This window comes from Bos indicus, chromosome 24 (genome assembly GCF_029378745.1).
Source record: "Bos indicus isolate NIAB-ARS_2022 breed Sahiwal x Tharparkar chromosome 24, NIAB-ARS_B.indTharparkar_mat_pri_1.0, whole genome shotgun sequence".
Taxonomy (NCBI): Eukaryota; Metazoa; Chordata; class Mammalia; order Artiodactyla; family Bovidae; genus Bos; species Bos indicus.
The window spans coordinates 33,224,334-33,239,860 of NC_091783.1; the positions used below are offsets into that span (position 1 = coordinate 33,224,334).

The 15,527-nt window shown below is 46.6% G+C and overlaps 1 protein-coding gene across 6 annotated transcripts in view; it reads right to left on the reverse strand.

Annotated features, from left to right (window-relative positions):
* The window catches only part of LAMA3 (laminin subunit alpha 3), a 249,672-nt gene that overhangs the window by 161,399 nt on the left and 72,746 nt on the right, over window positions 1-15,527 (reverse strand). For all 6 annotated transcript variants that reach the window (XM_070778824.1, XM_070778825.1, XM_070778826.1 and 3 more), the window contains 3 exons: window positions 13,285-13,416; window positions 12,245-12,310; window positions 4,044-4,178 (listed from right to left, as the gene is read on the reverse strand). In XM_070778824.1, the coding sequence (XP_070634925.1) occupies window positions 4,044-4,178; window positions 12,245-12,310; window positions 13,285-13,416 (333 nt within the window). The remainder of the gene's footprint in view (window positions 1-4,043; window positions 4,179-12,244; window positions 12,311-13,284; window positions 13,417-15,527) is intronic.

The following is a 15,527-nucleotide window of genomic DNA, read 5'->3' on the forward strand; positions in this document are numbered from 1 at the left end:
CCAGCTTGGGATTCACTTAGCCTGATGTGCATTTCACCTGATGTACTCTGCATATAAGTTAAATAAGCAGGGTGACAATATACAGCCTCGACATACTCCTTTCCCAATTTTGGACCAGTCCACTGTTACATGCCCAGTTCTAACTATTGTTTCTTGACCTGCATATAGGGTCCTGGTCTCTATGACATGCCAAATAGATATTTATTAAATGAAGAAATAAGCAACTATTGAAATCCTTTTCCAGATCCACCCCTGTAGTTCAACTGATATGTTTTCTCGTTGAATCTTGCAGCACTGCTGTGTGAGGCACTGTTCTGGGAACACCACCCTCTTCCCTGTCAGTGAATAAACTCACAGAGTGAGGCGACACTGCCAGACGACACGTAAATTTCGAGGAAAAGAGAGCTCCTTATTATTTCAGGGGTGCTCTCGATGTTCAGGATTTTGGGAGCTCTTCCTTCTGTTGGAAGAGCAGGCTGGCTCCTTCTCCATCAGAGCCACAAAGTCAGCATTTCAGTTCCATCGTAGTGAACACCCTCCACCTCTCTGGCTAACTGATCAGACCTACAGAAAATCCCAAGGCTTCTTCCAACCGCCTCAATGTTCTAGACAAACACTGAACTGCAAAGCGAAGGGCCAGTTCAAAGCAAAATTGCACAGAACTTGGCCCATCCTTCTGGATTTGGTTTTTCCCCTTGGAAAGGCTGGGAGAGGGCTCTCCCGGGGGCATCCCAGGTCAGAAACCTCCCCCTGCACTGCCACCTGCCATCTGCTGGTGCATCTGGCCTCTTTCCAGGGCCAGTTTGTCTGATTTGTGAGAATACGCTGACATGTAGGAAGAGGTTAGACATGCACTGGTAACATATATATAGAACTTTTCTAAGGAACTACCTATAACCCAAAGACTATGGCAAACTCCAATGGGGACAGTTCAGGTCCCAGGACACTGAGGTTTGGGGGCAGCTCCACTGTGACAGGCTTCAGTGCCAGCCATGGGAGGCCCTAATTTTCTACACTCCCACCCTCCTGGTCTCTGCTCTAAGTGCTGACTAGTGGCTGCTTCAGAGAAGGCAATGGCACCCCACTCCAGTACTCTTTTGCCTGGAAAATCCCATGGGCAGGGGAGCCTGGTAGGCTGCAGTCCATGAGGTCGCTAAGAGTCCAGCACGACTGAGCGACTTCACTTTCACTTTTCACTTTCGTGCATTGGAGAAGGAAATGGCAACCCACTCCAGCGTTCTTGCCTGGAGAATCGCAGGGATTGGGGAGCCTGGTGGGCTGCCATCTATGGGGTCGCACAGAATCGGACACGACTGAAGCGATTTAGCAGCAGCAGTAGCAGCTACTTAGCAAGTTGCACAAGGGAAAAAGCAGGAGAAGGAAGGAAGAGGAAAAGAAAAATCAAGAAGGAGAAGAAGGAAGGAAGGATGGACGGAGAGGATGAAAAGAGAACAACACCTCCCGCACTCCCCCACCAAAGGACCAAGTGTGCAAAGTGCTGAGCCAGACATCAACACAAACATAAAACTGAAACACACAGAGACGACTCTCGTCATGGCCTCACATCTATGATTTGACTTTCAGCTCCAATCAAGAAAACTGCAAGCACTTCAGTGAATCCAAAATAAAATGAGAAGGAGACAGCCTTGCGCTTAAAGTCTGGAGCAAATTAAGTTAATACAAAACATAAATGCTGGACTGCAGTTGGCAAGAACAATTAGGAAGAGTTTTAGGATTCTTTTTAAGAAAATTTTTAAAAATTTAAAGCAATGTTAGAACAAAGCCACACAAGCATTCTTTGGCTAGACTGTATTGGACCCTCTGATGTAGGGTTTGTGGCTACACTGGTTCGCTTCTAAAATTCCATGGGTCAAGCAACCAACTTCATCTAAGAAAGATTGCAAATTGAAATACTGGGTCAGACCTTGACGCTAGACCAAGTTCAGATTTCAGCATGTCTGGCCTTCAGCCACTGGCTTCAACACTGCCCAAAGGAAAAAAAAATTAAAAGATCACAAAAGCTGTTAGAAAAAGTGAGTACCAGAGAAGGGAGACCATTGGCAACAGAATGTGGGAGCATCCCAAAAGCTTCCAGAGCCTAATGGCTCAAATCTGGAAGAACAAACTCGGCGGCACACCTCTCCACGCTGCCAGGAACGAGGCTGCCCTGATCTTTCTCCTCCTGTCTTTTGTCAGACTTCATCTTCACTACTCATAACCTCGCCTGCTCCTAACATAAGCTCCTCTGGGATTGGTCCCTGAAAAGTCAAAGTGTAGTCGCTCAGTCAAGTCTGACTCTTTGTGACCCCATGGACTATAACTTGCCAGGCTCCTCTGTCCATGGGATTCTCCAGGCAAGAATACTGGAGAGGGTAGTCATACCCTTTCTCCAGGGGATCTTCCCAACCCAGGGATTGAACCCAGGTCTCCTGCATTGCAGGCAGATTCTTTACCATCTGATCCACCAGGGAAGCCCAGATTGGCCCCTAGAGGACCTTGAAATGGAAGGTCTCCACCTCGTCTCCCACCTGCTAGTTCTTCTTCACTTTGTCAATGAGACATTCGGGGTCTACAGCTTAAATTAGACATGTAAGCATCCCTACCTCATGCTCTAAAACTTCATTATTTGGGATGTCCTTCCATGGAGAAAATATACCTGCAAGGATGAGGTTACCACCCCAGACCAGAGTCGGCTCAGTACTAAATCTGCCTCTGGGATGATTCGTACAACTCCAACACAAGCATCAGCTGTACTGACGTTTCAACGGGAAACACACTGGGTGTTCCAACTCCTAGTACTGAACTTCTCTGGCGGAAGTCAAGGTACACAAAGTAAAGATACCCCATTCCTTTCCTTACCCTCCCAGCTGCCAGGTGATCCAAATCTCTGGGCAGGGACTGCGGAGGGTTTCTGTGGCCCAAGAGGCCAAGGCTGAGAAGGGGGACAGAGGACAGAGGCCCAGGACCAGGAAGAAAAGCGAGGGCTGGGGATGTGGCATACAGACATCTGTGCATACAGGGAGATCAGCCAGGACTGGGGCTACAGGCTCTTAAAATGAGGTACAGCAGCGGTTCCCAACCTTCCTGGCATCAGGGACCAGTTTCATGGAACAGTCTTCCCACAGGCCAGAGCAGGGGAGGATGGTTTGGGGACGATTCAAGCGTATTACATTTACCATGTCTGTTATTTCTATTATCACTTTGTGACACATAATGAAATGTTGGAGTTAAGATACCTTGAATTAATTTGGGATTTACCTTATGGGTTTGGTTCAAGCCCTTAGTTCAGAAAAGTGGGTAGCCATCATTCCGTTCTCCAGGGGATCTTCCCGACCCAGGGATCAAACCTGAGTCTCCTGCACTGCAGGCAGATTCTTTACTGTCTGAGCCACCAGGGAAGCCTGCAATGGGGGAGGACCCAGGTTCGATCCCTGGATCAGGAAGATACCCCTGGAGAAGGGAATGGCAACCCACTCCAGTATTCTTGCCTGGAGAATCCCATGGACAAAGGAGCCTGGAGGGCTACAGTCTATCGGGTCGCAAAGAGTCCGACACGACTGAAGCAACCTAGCACACACTTATCACTGCCCGCACACCTGTTGTTCTTCGGGGCCTGGGCCAGACTCCTCCCTCTCCCTCCCTCCAGCCCCTTCAGTGACTCTTACTGGGATGGGAGACTAAGAGACAAACCCAGTGGAGAAGGAGGAGGCTGCGGTTTTGCGTGTGCTGTCCTCCATCCTGGAATCCCCAGCCTCCTCCCCCATGTCTGCCTGGCAGGTTCCTAAACGCTGTTCAGGTACCACCTCCTCTCCAGAGCCCACAAGCTGACCGCTGGGGAGGAAGAATGGTAAGGGTGAGAGACAAAATAAGGGCGGCGACATGGCCGGGGTAGGACGGTCACGCGTAACATACACACATGAGCCAGCAGCTCGTTCGCTTAAACGGGAGGCCACACGGTTCTGCCAAAAGGAGCTTCTGAATTTCCTCAGGAGGAAACTTATCTCGGGGGACTGACGGTCACCATGTTCACATTGCTCACTTACCTTGGCAAATAGGGAAGGAGTAGAAACCCGGGCGGCAGGCGTCACACTGAGCGCCCCCCACGCCGGGGCGGCACAGGCACCTCCCTTGGGCATCACAGATTTCAGGGAGAACTCCTTCCAAGTTACAGTCACAGCCTGCGAAGAGGAGCAAAGAGGAAGAGACATTCAGAGGGGCTCTCCATCCTTCATCCCTTTGTGTGTCTCTCCCTTCACCCCAGTGTCTGCCGTGGAAACCCAGATTCTGAGTTCTCTATAGAGAACTCTCTATAGTTTATATCCAGTCCCATCACTTCAAGGCAAATAGATGGGGAAAAAGTGGGCACAATGGCAGATTTTATTTTTGGGGCTCTGAATTCACTGCGGATGGTGACTGCAGCCATGAAATTAAAAGACGCTTCCTCCTTAGAAGGAAAATTATGACAAGTCTATACAGTGTACTAAAAAGCAGAGACATCACTTTGCCAACAAACATACATATAGTCAAAGCTATGGTTTTTCCACTAGCCATGGACAGATAGGAGAGTTGAACCATAAAGAAGGATGAGGGCCAAAGGATTGATGCTTTTGAACTGTGGTGTTGGAGAAGACTCTTGAGAGTCCCCTGGACTTCAAGGAGATCAAACTAGTCAACCCTGAATATTCATTGGAAGGACTGATGCTGAAGCTGAAACTCCAATACTTTGGCTATCTGATGTGGAAAGCCAATTCATTGGAAAAGACTGATGCTGGGAAAGATTGAAGGCAAAAGAAGAAGGGGGCAGCAGAAGATGAGACTGTTAGATAGCATCACCAACTCAACAGACATGAATTTAAGCAAACTCTTGGAGACAGTGAAGCACAGGGAAGCCTGGTTTGCTGCAGTTCATGGGGTGGCAAAGAGTTAGACACAACTTAGTGACTGAACAACAAATGGTTTACACACATTCCTAACCCTGAGAAAGACTCATCTTAAAGGGAGTAAGGCATCTCATCAGGAAAGATCACTGCCATTCAGAAACCTCTAGGGCAGACATTAGTTTACAAAGTATCTATAATCTTTTAGCATCCATGCCCGTGGGAACAATTTTTTCCCCTAAACTGAGCCTTAGTTGGGCTTCCCTGGTGGTTTAGATGGTAAAGAATTCACCTGTAATGCAGGAGACCTGGGTTCGATGCCTGGGTTGGGAAGATCCCCTGGAGGAGGGCATGGCAACCCACTCCAGTATTCTTGCCAGGAGAATCCCCATGGTCAGAGGAGCCTGGCATGCTGCAGTCCACGGGTTTGCAAAGAGTCAGACACAAATGAGCGACTGACCACGCACACACACATAAGCCCTATTTAGTAAAATTTCAACTTAATAGATTCCCACTGAATGACTATCTTGAATTAAACATATTTCCACTTCCATTGTTTAGAAGAAAAGAGATGGACATCCATTCAGCCCTGATCAGAGCCAGATCAGAGGCTCTGGAGGACCTCACCGGGCTCATTTCAAGCCTGCAGGGACCAGCCCTTCCCAGCAGACAGCGAGCTCCTGTCTGTCTCAGGACGTCCGCTCTGGCCGGTCGGTCCTCGCGGGCAGCACCCTTTCTGCGTTCCCTCTCATCCTTCAGGTCTCTGTGCAGGAGTCACCACCTCAGCAAGGCCTCCCCCACCCACTCTGTACCGGCAGCTCCCCCATCCCTTGCCCGCTCTCTGCCTTAACTTGGGTTTGTCTCTCACACTTTAATTACTGAAACCACTTACTGGCCTCATGACTGACTTTGACCAGTAGAATAAGGGGAAAGTGCTGTCCTGGGATTTCAGAGCCCAGGTTTTGTAGCTTTGTGGATTTATGACAGGCTTTGTGGCTTCCCTTCTCACGCTCTGGGAACCCTGAGATCGCTGGGGGTGAGGGGGTACTCTGGCTGACCTCCTCGAGGACAAAGGGCCACAGGGAGAGAGACACTGAGCTGTCCCGAGTGGACCTTCCAGCAAGTTCGGCAGAAGGACTGCCTCGCCAAGCCACAAGATCGCAAGAAATAAGTCATGTTGTTTTTAGCCACTAAATTTAGAGGCTAAATAGATAGTGAAAGGCAGCAATAGATGAAGGAAAAACCTACCAGACTAAACACTTAGGGAGAGCTCACCTCAGGACACCTGCTGCCACATACAGGATGTCTTAATCAAGAAGCATTTCTCAGAAAGACAGGGCTCTTGCTTGACTTTGTTATAGATAGATAGATAATGAGGTCAAGCAAGAGTCCTGTTAAGATAAGCATTTTATAGGTGAGAAAAAAGAGGCTCAGAAAGGTTACTTAACTTGCCCGAGGTCACACAGCCAGAAACGCTGAGTAGGAATGTGAATCCTGGTCAGCCTGGTTTTAAAGCCCCATGCCCTTTATATGATGTGAAGGATACAAGCTGAGAACTGATTTTAAAAGCTGTGTTCAAGGTATGTTCTAGATTAGTATACATATCCAAATCATTCTTGTATTTAAAGTATCTACATTTCTATCAAGAACATTAACATCTACACCTGCAACATGGTCCCTCGAGGCAGTCCCTAAGGTTGATCAAAGATTTGACTGGGTCACTCCTACTTCTCAAGGAAGAGAAGCCTTGTGCACTTTGGAAAGATTTTCTACAAGGGTTAAAAATAGTAGATAATCTGAAGAGCTAGCTAAATCCCACTCCTTCCCTTTGCCCTTTTTCATGTAAAAGCTTGGTAACAGAGTTGTAGAATTATTATTATTATTATTATTATTTACAATAATGAATAAAAAAAGATCTGGGTAAATCAGAACAATTCTACAGTCTTTGTATCATCTCTAACTTGCTCATACTTCAATCGAACAGTCACCTAACTTGACAAAAGAGGCACTAAATGTGTCCAAGGGTATAATTCATCACAAGAGAAGCCTTGGAACTCAGGCTGGCATGAGCACCACCCTGTCTGTCCATCACAGCTGCCACACGAGGCCCCAGTGCCACAGCCCCAGAGGCTGAGACCACCACAGTGAAATGCAGAGGTTTACTGTCAACTACAGTCTTGGTGATAAACCAGGCATTGGAATTCAGTAAGAAACTTGAACTTGACATTGGCATTGAAGTCCAAGGAATCTAGATTTACTACCATCTGTAAACAGAAAAAAAGCATTGAGTACCTATGCATTGCTAAATTTCTGTTTCTGAAATTTACTTTTTAACTTAGGTGTGCTTTTTGTAGTGCAGTGGTTATCATGTTCTCCTGACACCTTTTAAGATATCTGGCAAATACTCCCACACGGTGCAGGAACCAGAGATTTCTGAGGCCCCTCGCTTCTCCTCCACCCTCACCTCCCACCTCCTCATCAGGTCGTAGTGCCTGTATCTTAGGAAGGTAGCTGGAATCCTCCCCTCCTTCCAGAGTTCCAGAGCCTTCCTGCTGCCAGAGCCCATGCAGCTCTTTTGCATAAACTAAAAAAAGGTGTCTCAAGATGCTTTCCTATCACTTGCTATAAAATCATCACCATAACATCTTATGGAAAACTCCAAATGATGTTTAGGCCACCTCAATATATACAAATCTGTAATGTTCTCAAGGCTTTCTCCTGGTCCCAGGAAGCCCTTCTAGAACTCTATCTTTTTCTTTCCTTCTTTCCTTCCTCCATTCTTCTTCCCATCCTTCCCATGTACCTTCCTATTTTCCTTCCCTCCCTTTTGTAAGAAGCTATAAGGATGACCCTTGGGTCTGTTCCTATTGTTCCGTGTTCTTGCCTGGTGGCTTAGATGGTAAAGAATCTGCCTGCAATGTAGGAGATGCAGGCTCAATCCTTGGGTCGGGAAGATCCCCTAGAGAAGGAAATGGCAACCTACTCAGTGTTCTTGCCTGGGAAACCCCATAGACAGAGTAGCCTGGCGGGCTGCAGTCCATGGGGTTGTAGGAGTCGGACATGACTCAGCGACAAAACCACCACCACCTTGCCAGGTCATAGGATTAACTCCTGCTGTTGTAACTGTTTGCCGGTGTGTCTCCTGCAGGCCTGGGGGCTTCCAGGGAGCAGGGACTGTGAACTAGCAGCTGCCTCAGCCATGCCTGGTACCGAGGAGGCACTTAATAAGAGTCCAATGAATGGAGAATATGCTAAATATTCAAGACTCCAGTTCTCTTTGGTAAACACCATTCCTTAAATTCTGTTTTACTGGCATCTACAGAGAGCCGCCAAACTAAGATATCAGAATTCACCTGTCTCTCTCTAAGCCGTATCTGGCCTGTCTCCATGCCAACAGTGGCTGCCCCACCCTGCCAGGCAGGTTAAAATGCCCAGCCGGGGGAGGGACAGAGCGCAAAGGCATGCCCCAGCAGGCTGTCACCCCCAACTCTCAGAGTTCTCTTCATTAGCACAGACCCGCCCACACTGACTCACAAGTTGGCAAGGGCAAGTAGCTCCTCTAGAGAAGGAAACGGCAACCCACTCCAGTGTTCTTGCCTGGAGAATCCCATGGACAGAGGAGCCTGGCAGGCTACAGTCCATGGGGTCGCAAAGAGTCGGACACAACTTGGCAACTAAACAACAATCACAACTAGCTCCTTACAAAGTGATCAGGGGAATCAAAACCTTTTCACGGGGTCAAGGAAGCTCTAGGCAGACATGTCCTCCAACCAAATGCGCTGCTCTACAAACCCATCCCAAGATGGCATCACTCTCCTAAAGTAAGCACTTAGAGTCTTTCTGCAGCTGCTGATTTTGCTCTTTACCACTCTTCATTTGAACTTGGAGGAATAAAAGAGTACCCAGAAGCCAGTGTCCCTCTAGAGTGAATGTTTCGTGTATCCTTTCATTTTCAAAAAGAGCCCTTGAAGATGTGTCTACTAAACGTGAACTTTCTAAAAATAAATGCCAAGTGGTTATAAATGATCACTTGGACCCAGAAAATCCCAATAATATCCAGGGTCGCGTAAAGCTAAAAACATTCTGGCCTGCAAAACGGTTCTGTCGTTTCGCTTCAAGTCTCCTTTGTTTCAAGTGTCTGGAACTGAGCCTATGGAATTTCTAGAACAGGACTTCTCGATCTGGGCTGCACATTGGAATCTCCTAGGAAAACATCATTGCCTGGGTGTGGAATCCCAAACTCGAAAGATGCTGATAGAGCCCCAGGATCTGTAAACTAAGGCCTGAGGGCCAGATCCTTTTGTTTTAGTAAACAAAGTTCTACTGGGACACAGCCAAGCTCATTCATTCGTGTATTGTCTATTCTTTTCATGTTACAACAGCAGAGTTGAGTACACGCAACTTTGCCTACAAAGCTGAAAATATTTACTATATCTTTACAGGAAAGTCTGCCAACCATGAAATACAAATTTCTTCTAACCAGAGCAGTGGTTCTTAACAAGAGACATACACCAGAATCATCTAGAAAATACGTTCAAAATACCAGCCTGAACTTCACCCCTGGAAATCTTCCCAGGTGGCACTAGCGAAACCCACTTGCCAATGCAGGAGACATAAGAGAAGCTGGTTCGATCCCTGGGTCGGGAAGATCCCCTGGAGGAGGGCATGGCAACCCACTCCAGTATTCTTACCTGGAGAATCCCATGGACAGAGGGGCCTGGTGGGTTACAGTCCACGGGGTCACAAAGAGTCGGAAAGGACTGAAATGACTTAGCACGCATGCAAGAGACAGGCCAGAATCATCTAGAAAATCTGTTCAAAACACCAGGCTGAACTTCACCCTGGAAATCTAGATTTAAGATCTGAGGGTGAAACACAGGCATTTAGATTTTGTAACAGCAGGTTCTTAAACACAGCTCTAAGAAACACTGAGAAGACATTAAAGCATCAATAGGCCTCAATGAACTAAAATCCTCAGGGATGGGGGAGACCTGGTATCATCCAGTATTGTATATCTCCTGGCAGCTGAGATGTTCGTGCTCCTAAGGTTCACTGCCAGAGGTCAGGCCCCACACTGGGTGTTTTTAAAGTGCATTAGTAGAAAATCAAATTGAACGGGATCTCTCTGCTTTCAAATTCCCAAATAAATCTAACTGCACTAAGTGGAATTTCTTTTCCTCAAGGCTGTGTTCTGAGGCTTCCCCAATATTTTGTAACAGAAGAACTTTCCTTCAAATTCAATTAAATTTCCTTCCATAACTCACCACAGGCCTATCTGGGGAGAAAAGGAAACAGAATAACAAAGGGGTTACTGGAAACAGACCAGAAACAGAGTATCTAAAACATGCTTGTGGAAGGAGACCAGAGATGTGCATGGTAATCCAGGCTCAAAAGGTGAGCCCCATTCTAATCAAACGGAAAACATTTAAGGAAACACTTGCTGTACTGACTATGGGTAGAATACCATGCCGTGGGGATCAGAAGGTAAGTCAAGCACAGGTACTGTCCCCAAGTGACCAAGTGTGTGCACGCATGTGTGCTCAGTTGCTTCAGTTGTGTCTGACTCTTTGCAACCCCATGGACTGTAGCCCGCCAGGATCCTCTGTCCATGGGATTTCCCAGGCAAGAATACTGGAGTGGGTTGCCATTTCTTCCTCCAGGGGATCTTCCTGACCCAGAGATTGAACCCACATCTCCTGTGTCTTCTGTATTGCAGATGGATTCAGTTCAGTTCAGTCGCTCAGTTGTGTCCAGCTCTTTGCGACCCCATGAATCGCAGCACGCCAGGCCTCCCTGTCCATCACCAACTCCCGGAGTTCACCCAAACTCATGTCCATCGAGTCGGTGATGCCATCCAGCCATCTCATCCTCTGTCGTCCCCTTCTCCTCCTGCCCCCAATCCCTCCCAGAATCAGAGTCTTTTCCAATGAGTCAACTTTTTGCATGAGGTGGCCAAAGTACTGGAGTTTCAGCTTTAGCATCAGTCCTTCCAAAGAACACCCAGGACTGATCTCCTTTAGAATGGACTGGTTAGATCTTCTTGCAGTCCAAGGGACTCTCAAGAGTCTTCTCCAACACCACAGTTCAAAAGCATCAATTCTTTGGCGCTCAGCTTTCTTCACAGTCCAACTCTCACACCCATACATGACCACTGGAAAAACCATAGCCTTGACTAGATGGACCTTTGTTGGCAAAGTAAGCAGATGGATTACTTCTCTTTAGATAAATCAGTACCTTTTTGTGATCCTTTTAATGAGATTAAATGAACAGAAATCTGGCCAACCTTTATTATAGGGAGTCAGTAACTTCAAATATCCCCAAAGTAACCTTGAATCTGTGAGATCCATCACCTGCGTTTGGAAATTCTTAACTGAAGTATTTTACACCAATAATATGAGACACAGCCTGAAGGATGCGTAAGTTCCCCATTGTGAATGATTCCCATTTAAAAGGAGCACCTTGTACAAGACACAACCCTGCATATTAACCATCTAACACGTTTGTGATTTTGCTTGTTTATATGTTAAATATGTTACTTTATGAGTTGCCCACACCCTACCCCCAACTAAAATATAAGTTGTATAAGCTGTAGGACAGCTGGGAAATTTATTTCACTGCTAAGTCCCCTGCAGCCAGAACAGTGTCAGACACATAGTAGGTGCTCACCAAACACGTGCAGAATCAGGGATTACGTAGGCAGAGCACCTCTCCACCCCAAAGCCTGCTTCTGCACACCAGGCCACTCTCTTCCCTGAGCACTTTTCTGGCTGCAGCAGCTCCTTGGCCCCCCTGCAGGCCAGGTCCGGAGAGTTAATGCCCCAGAGGCAGCCCTCCCCACCCAGCAGGTGACTGAAGTTCTCCATTCAGCTGGGGGAATGCTGAGCAAGTTCTCTGCTGTCTCCCAGAGCTGCCAAGAGGGCTACAGCTCCAGGAACTACCGCAGGACCAAGCTTGCTAAGGCAACTTCAAAAAGGCCCCCTTCAGTCTCAGACTCACTCCCTTACTGATGCTTCTTGGGGTGACTTCCCAAACGAACTGCTTGCATTCAGTCCCTTTCTCAAAGTCCCTTCATGGAGAATCAAGACAGACGGCAGGCAGCTGACTGTCACTGAAGTTTTCTGAGCAAACTGGAGACAGACAATCCAAATGGCTTAGTCCCCTTCATCAGGCAGTGCCTTTGCAAAGCACAGACAGGATTAGAGGTTGAAGGGGCAGGGGGGTGAAGAGTCCAAACGCAACACACCCACAAGGCACCACCAAGCTCCCGTAAGAATGATTTGAACTTGGACATAGCCATGTGTGTAGAAGAAGGAAAGGAATATAGAGAACATTTTTACTGAAGTTAAACCAAGTGAGAAATTACTTGCCTTTTATTATATCTCCAGCTACTGGATCCTCTGGACTTGGAGTAGAAATAGGAAGGATGGGAATTCCTAGAAAAATAGTTTATTGAAAAATACAGAGAAAAATTAAGGACACAGCATAGTAAAACAGTAAATGCAGTAACTAGGAAGATGCCCACTCCAATGTAGTGAAAGCAGTGTGTGAAAACCAACTGGGGGGGAAAAAAAAAAAAAGGAAATATTGCTACACTTAAAAATGTAGCATCTAGAACCAGGAAGGTCAGACATGAGTGTGATGTGCATACTAATGAACAGAAATGGATATTCTGTGCTCACAATGGCTAAGTCCCAGTCAACTAGGGCTGAACTGGACTTCTTTACTATCTTTTTAAAAACTTAATTAACTAACTTTGGCTGCACTGGGTTTTCATTGCTGTGCATGGGTTTCTCATTGCAGTGGCTTCTCTTGTTGCAAAGCATGGGCTCTAGGCTTGTGGGCTTCATAGTTATATTGCACGCGCCGAGCTGCCCCAAGGCACGTGGAATCTTCCTGGAGCAGGAATCGAACCTGTGTCCTCTGCACTAGCAGATGGATTCTTAACCACTGGGCCACCAGAGAAGTCCCTTTAGTATCTTTTTTTGTTCTTTAATGTAAAATTGAGACTAGTTTTAAAAAAATGCTTCCTTACAAGTTTTTACTCTAAAACTTTGCTTATGAAAATACAATTTCTGCTCAGCTTCTCTCCAATAATTAAGGATTCTAAATTGACTAAGTCCTGATTCAGTGTTACTATGTTTGGACTTAAAAGTCAGCTCCTTTAACTCTAAGATGGTTATATAATTTGTCCTCCAAAATGGGACACTCGACAGTGGAAGTGGATCCTCATTGAACAGTGACCCTGAAACTAGTGAACGTAGTTTTGGCCAACCCAATACAGCCTTCCTGGCCCTATTTCTGTCCCCCTCTCTTTCCCCGCCCCACCTGCCACGCCCTCAGGGGTCGATGCACAAAGCCCAGGTAAGCGCCAAGAAGCCAGGCCTCCCCTTCTACCACCAGGACTTACTGGAGCAAACTGGGAAATGATAGTAACCGGCCGCACACTCCTCACAGTGGTCTCCGCGGAAGTTGGGCCTGCAGGTGCAGCGGCCGGAGCCCTGCTCACAGTCCTCCGCATGCTCCGGGTGGCAGCTGCAGGCTAAGAGAAACCCCAGTTTCAGAGGGTCCGTCCTTCATTGCACCTCTTAAGGCCAATATTTCCTAATGTCCTTATTACTGGGTTGGTTGAAAAGGTCATTTGGGTATTTTCATGAGGTGCTATGAAAAAACCCAAACTAACTTTTTGGCCAATCCAGTCCTTCATCACTGATCCACGCGTGTTCCTGAAAGGCCATTGCTTTCCACTTCATACCTGGTGGATGGTTTGCAGTGACCCAACCCCGTGGCCCTCAGAAATAGGCTTTAATGAGCAGTTACACTTGGAAGGCCTCCAGGATGTGGTTTATGATGTGAGCACCACCCAGCCACCATGCAAGAGGCAAAAGGCACTGTCCCCCCATTGGAGGGGCTGGGTGGGCAGAGCCTCTCCTGGCTATGAGCCAGGTGCCAATGTCCAGAGTGTTCCTCGTTACACAGCTGTATTGTGGACATGAGTGTGAGATGCCTAGACACTGATATATAATCCGTGGACAGCACAGCAAGATCATGTCCATAATCCAAATGTTAGAATCAAATGATAAGACTTACTGAAGGCAGTTTTTCTGACCTACATGATGGTCAGGTTTGCACTCCAGAGGGACAGACTTGGGCTGTAAAATGCTTGGTAACGCCCTCACTTCCCCTGACCTGGCCAAAGTCCTCACCTTGGGCAACGAAAATACCGTCACAGCTCAGCTGAGTCCCTGTGCAGTGAGGACCCAGGAGGCTGCAGAAGGCATGAGCACCAAGCATCCCCCAAGCCTGGCCTCTCCTGAGGTCCTTTGTTTAATTTGTTATTATTCATGTGTCCAGTGGATTCTTAATGCTATGCCTCTAATACCTCCAGGAGACCATCTCAGCGACAAAGAAAGAAACTAGAGAAGTGATGGAAAACTGAGGTTCCTAATAAGGCAAGACTATATTCACAATGTCCCGTTTTCCTTAGCCAAGGCCTCTTTTTTGTGAACACAAGAAAAATGATGGGCATACTTCATGGGATGATGTGGAAGATCGAGGGAAAACAGAGACCCACTTTTAACAACAATGATGCCCTCAAACCTTAGTGATACAATGAATGAATCTGGGGGGAAGGTGGGCACGGAAGTCAACTTCAGGAATGGAATTGTTTTCTAACTGCAATAGCCAGAGAACATAAAGGAGTAAAATAACTTTCACATGCTGAATAAAGTCCATAATCTGCTCTATGGCTGATGATTGCACAGGAGGAAAAAGTGGTGTTTTTCTGCACAATGGAAGCGGTAGGTTACAGCGGCACTAACAGATATGAGCAATATCCTAGCCTACTAGTTAGTGGTTCTGTCACCTGGGCCAAAATACTCAACTACTAAGACCCTTCGATTTCTCTACATCTAAAAAGGAGACTAATAATACATTAACTTTGTTGTGAGAAAAGAAATTTGTGAAATTATTCAGGCATTGCCTTGTATATAGCAAGGGCTCAATGAATCATAACTATTTTGAATATTATGACTATTCGTAAATCCTTATGAAATCATTGCTAGGTGTCTTATGCTAATTCTGATGAAATCTGAAATTACTGGAGATCACAGAAACATGCCAAAACAACAGAAAACATTTGTTGCAGGCCTAGTATGGGACAGGCCCAAGTCTCAGTATTCTCCCAGGTAGTTTTTTTGGTGTGTTTCTTTTCAAAAAGAAATTATTTTATTCTTACTATTGTTATTTAATTTATTTTGTGTGCGTGTGGCCATGCTACGTGGCATGCAGGATCATAGTTCCCTGACCAGGGATCAAATCCATGATCCCTGCACTGGAAGCATAGTCTTAATCGCTGGACTGCCATTGGTTTTGATGACAATTCACTTAATCTTAGAGACTAGATTATCATTTCCATTTATATAGAAGAAATCTGATTCTCAGAGAGACATGTAACTGAGGTCACACAGTAAGGAGTAGAACCAATAATATGAAGAGAGAGAGAAAACAAAAGGAATTATTAGCCAATCGTAATTTAGCCCAATGATCTCCCTGAAGTCTAGTTCAGTTCAGTTCAGTTCAGTTGCTCAGTCGTGTCCAACTCTTTGCGACCCCATGAATCGCAGCACGCCAGGCCTCCCTGTCCATCACCAA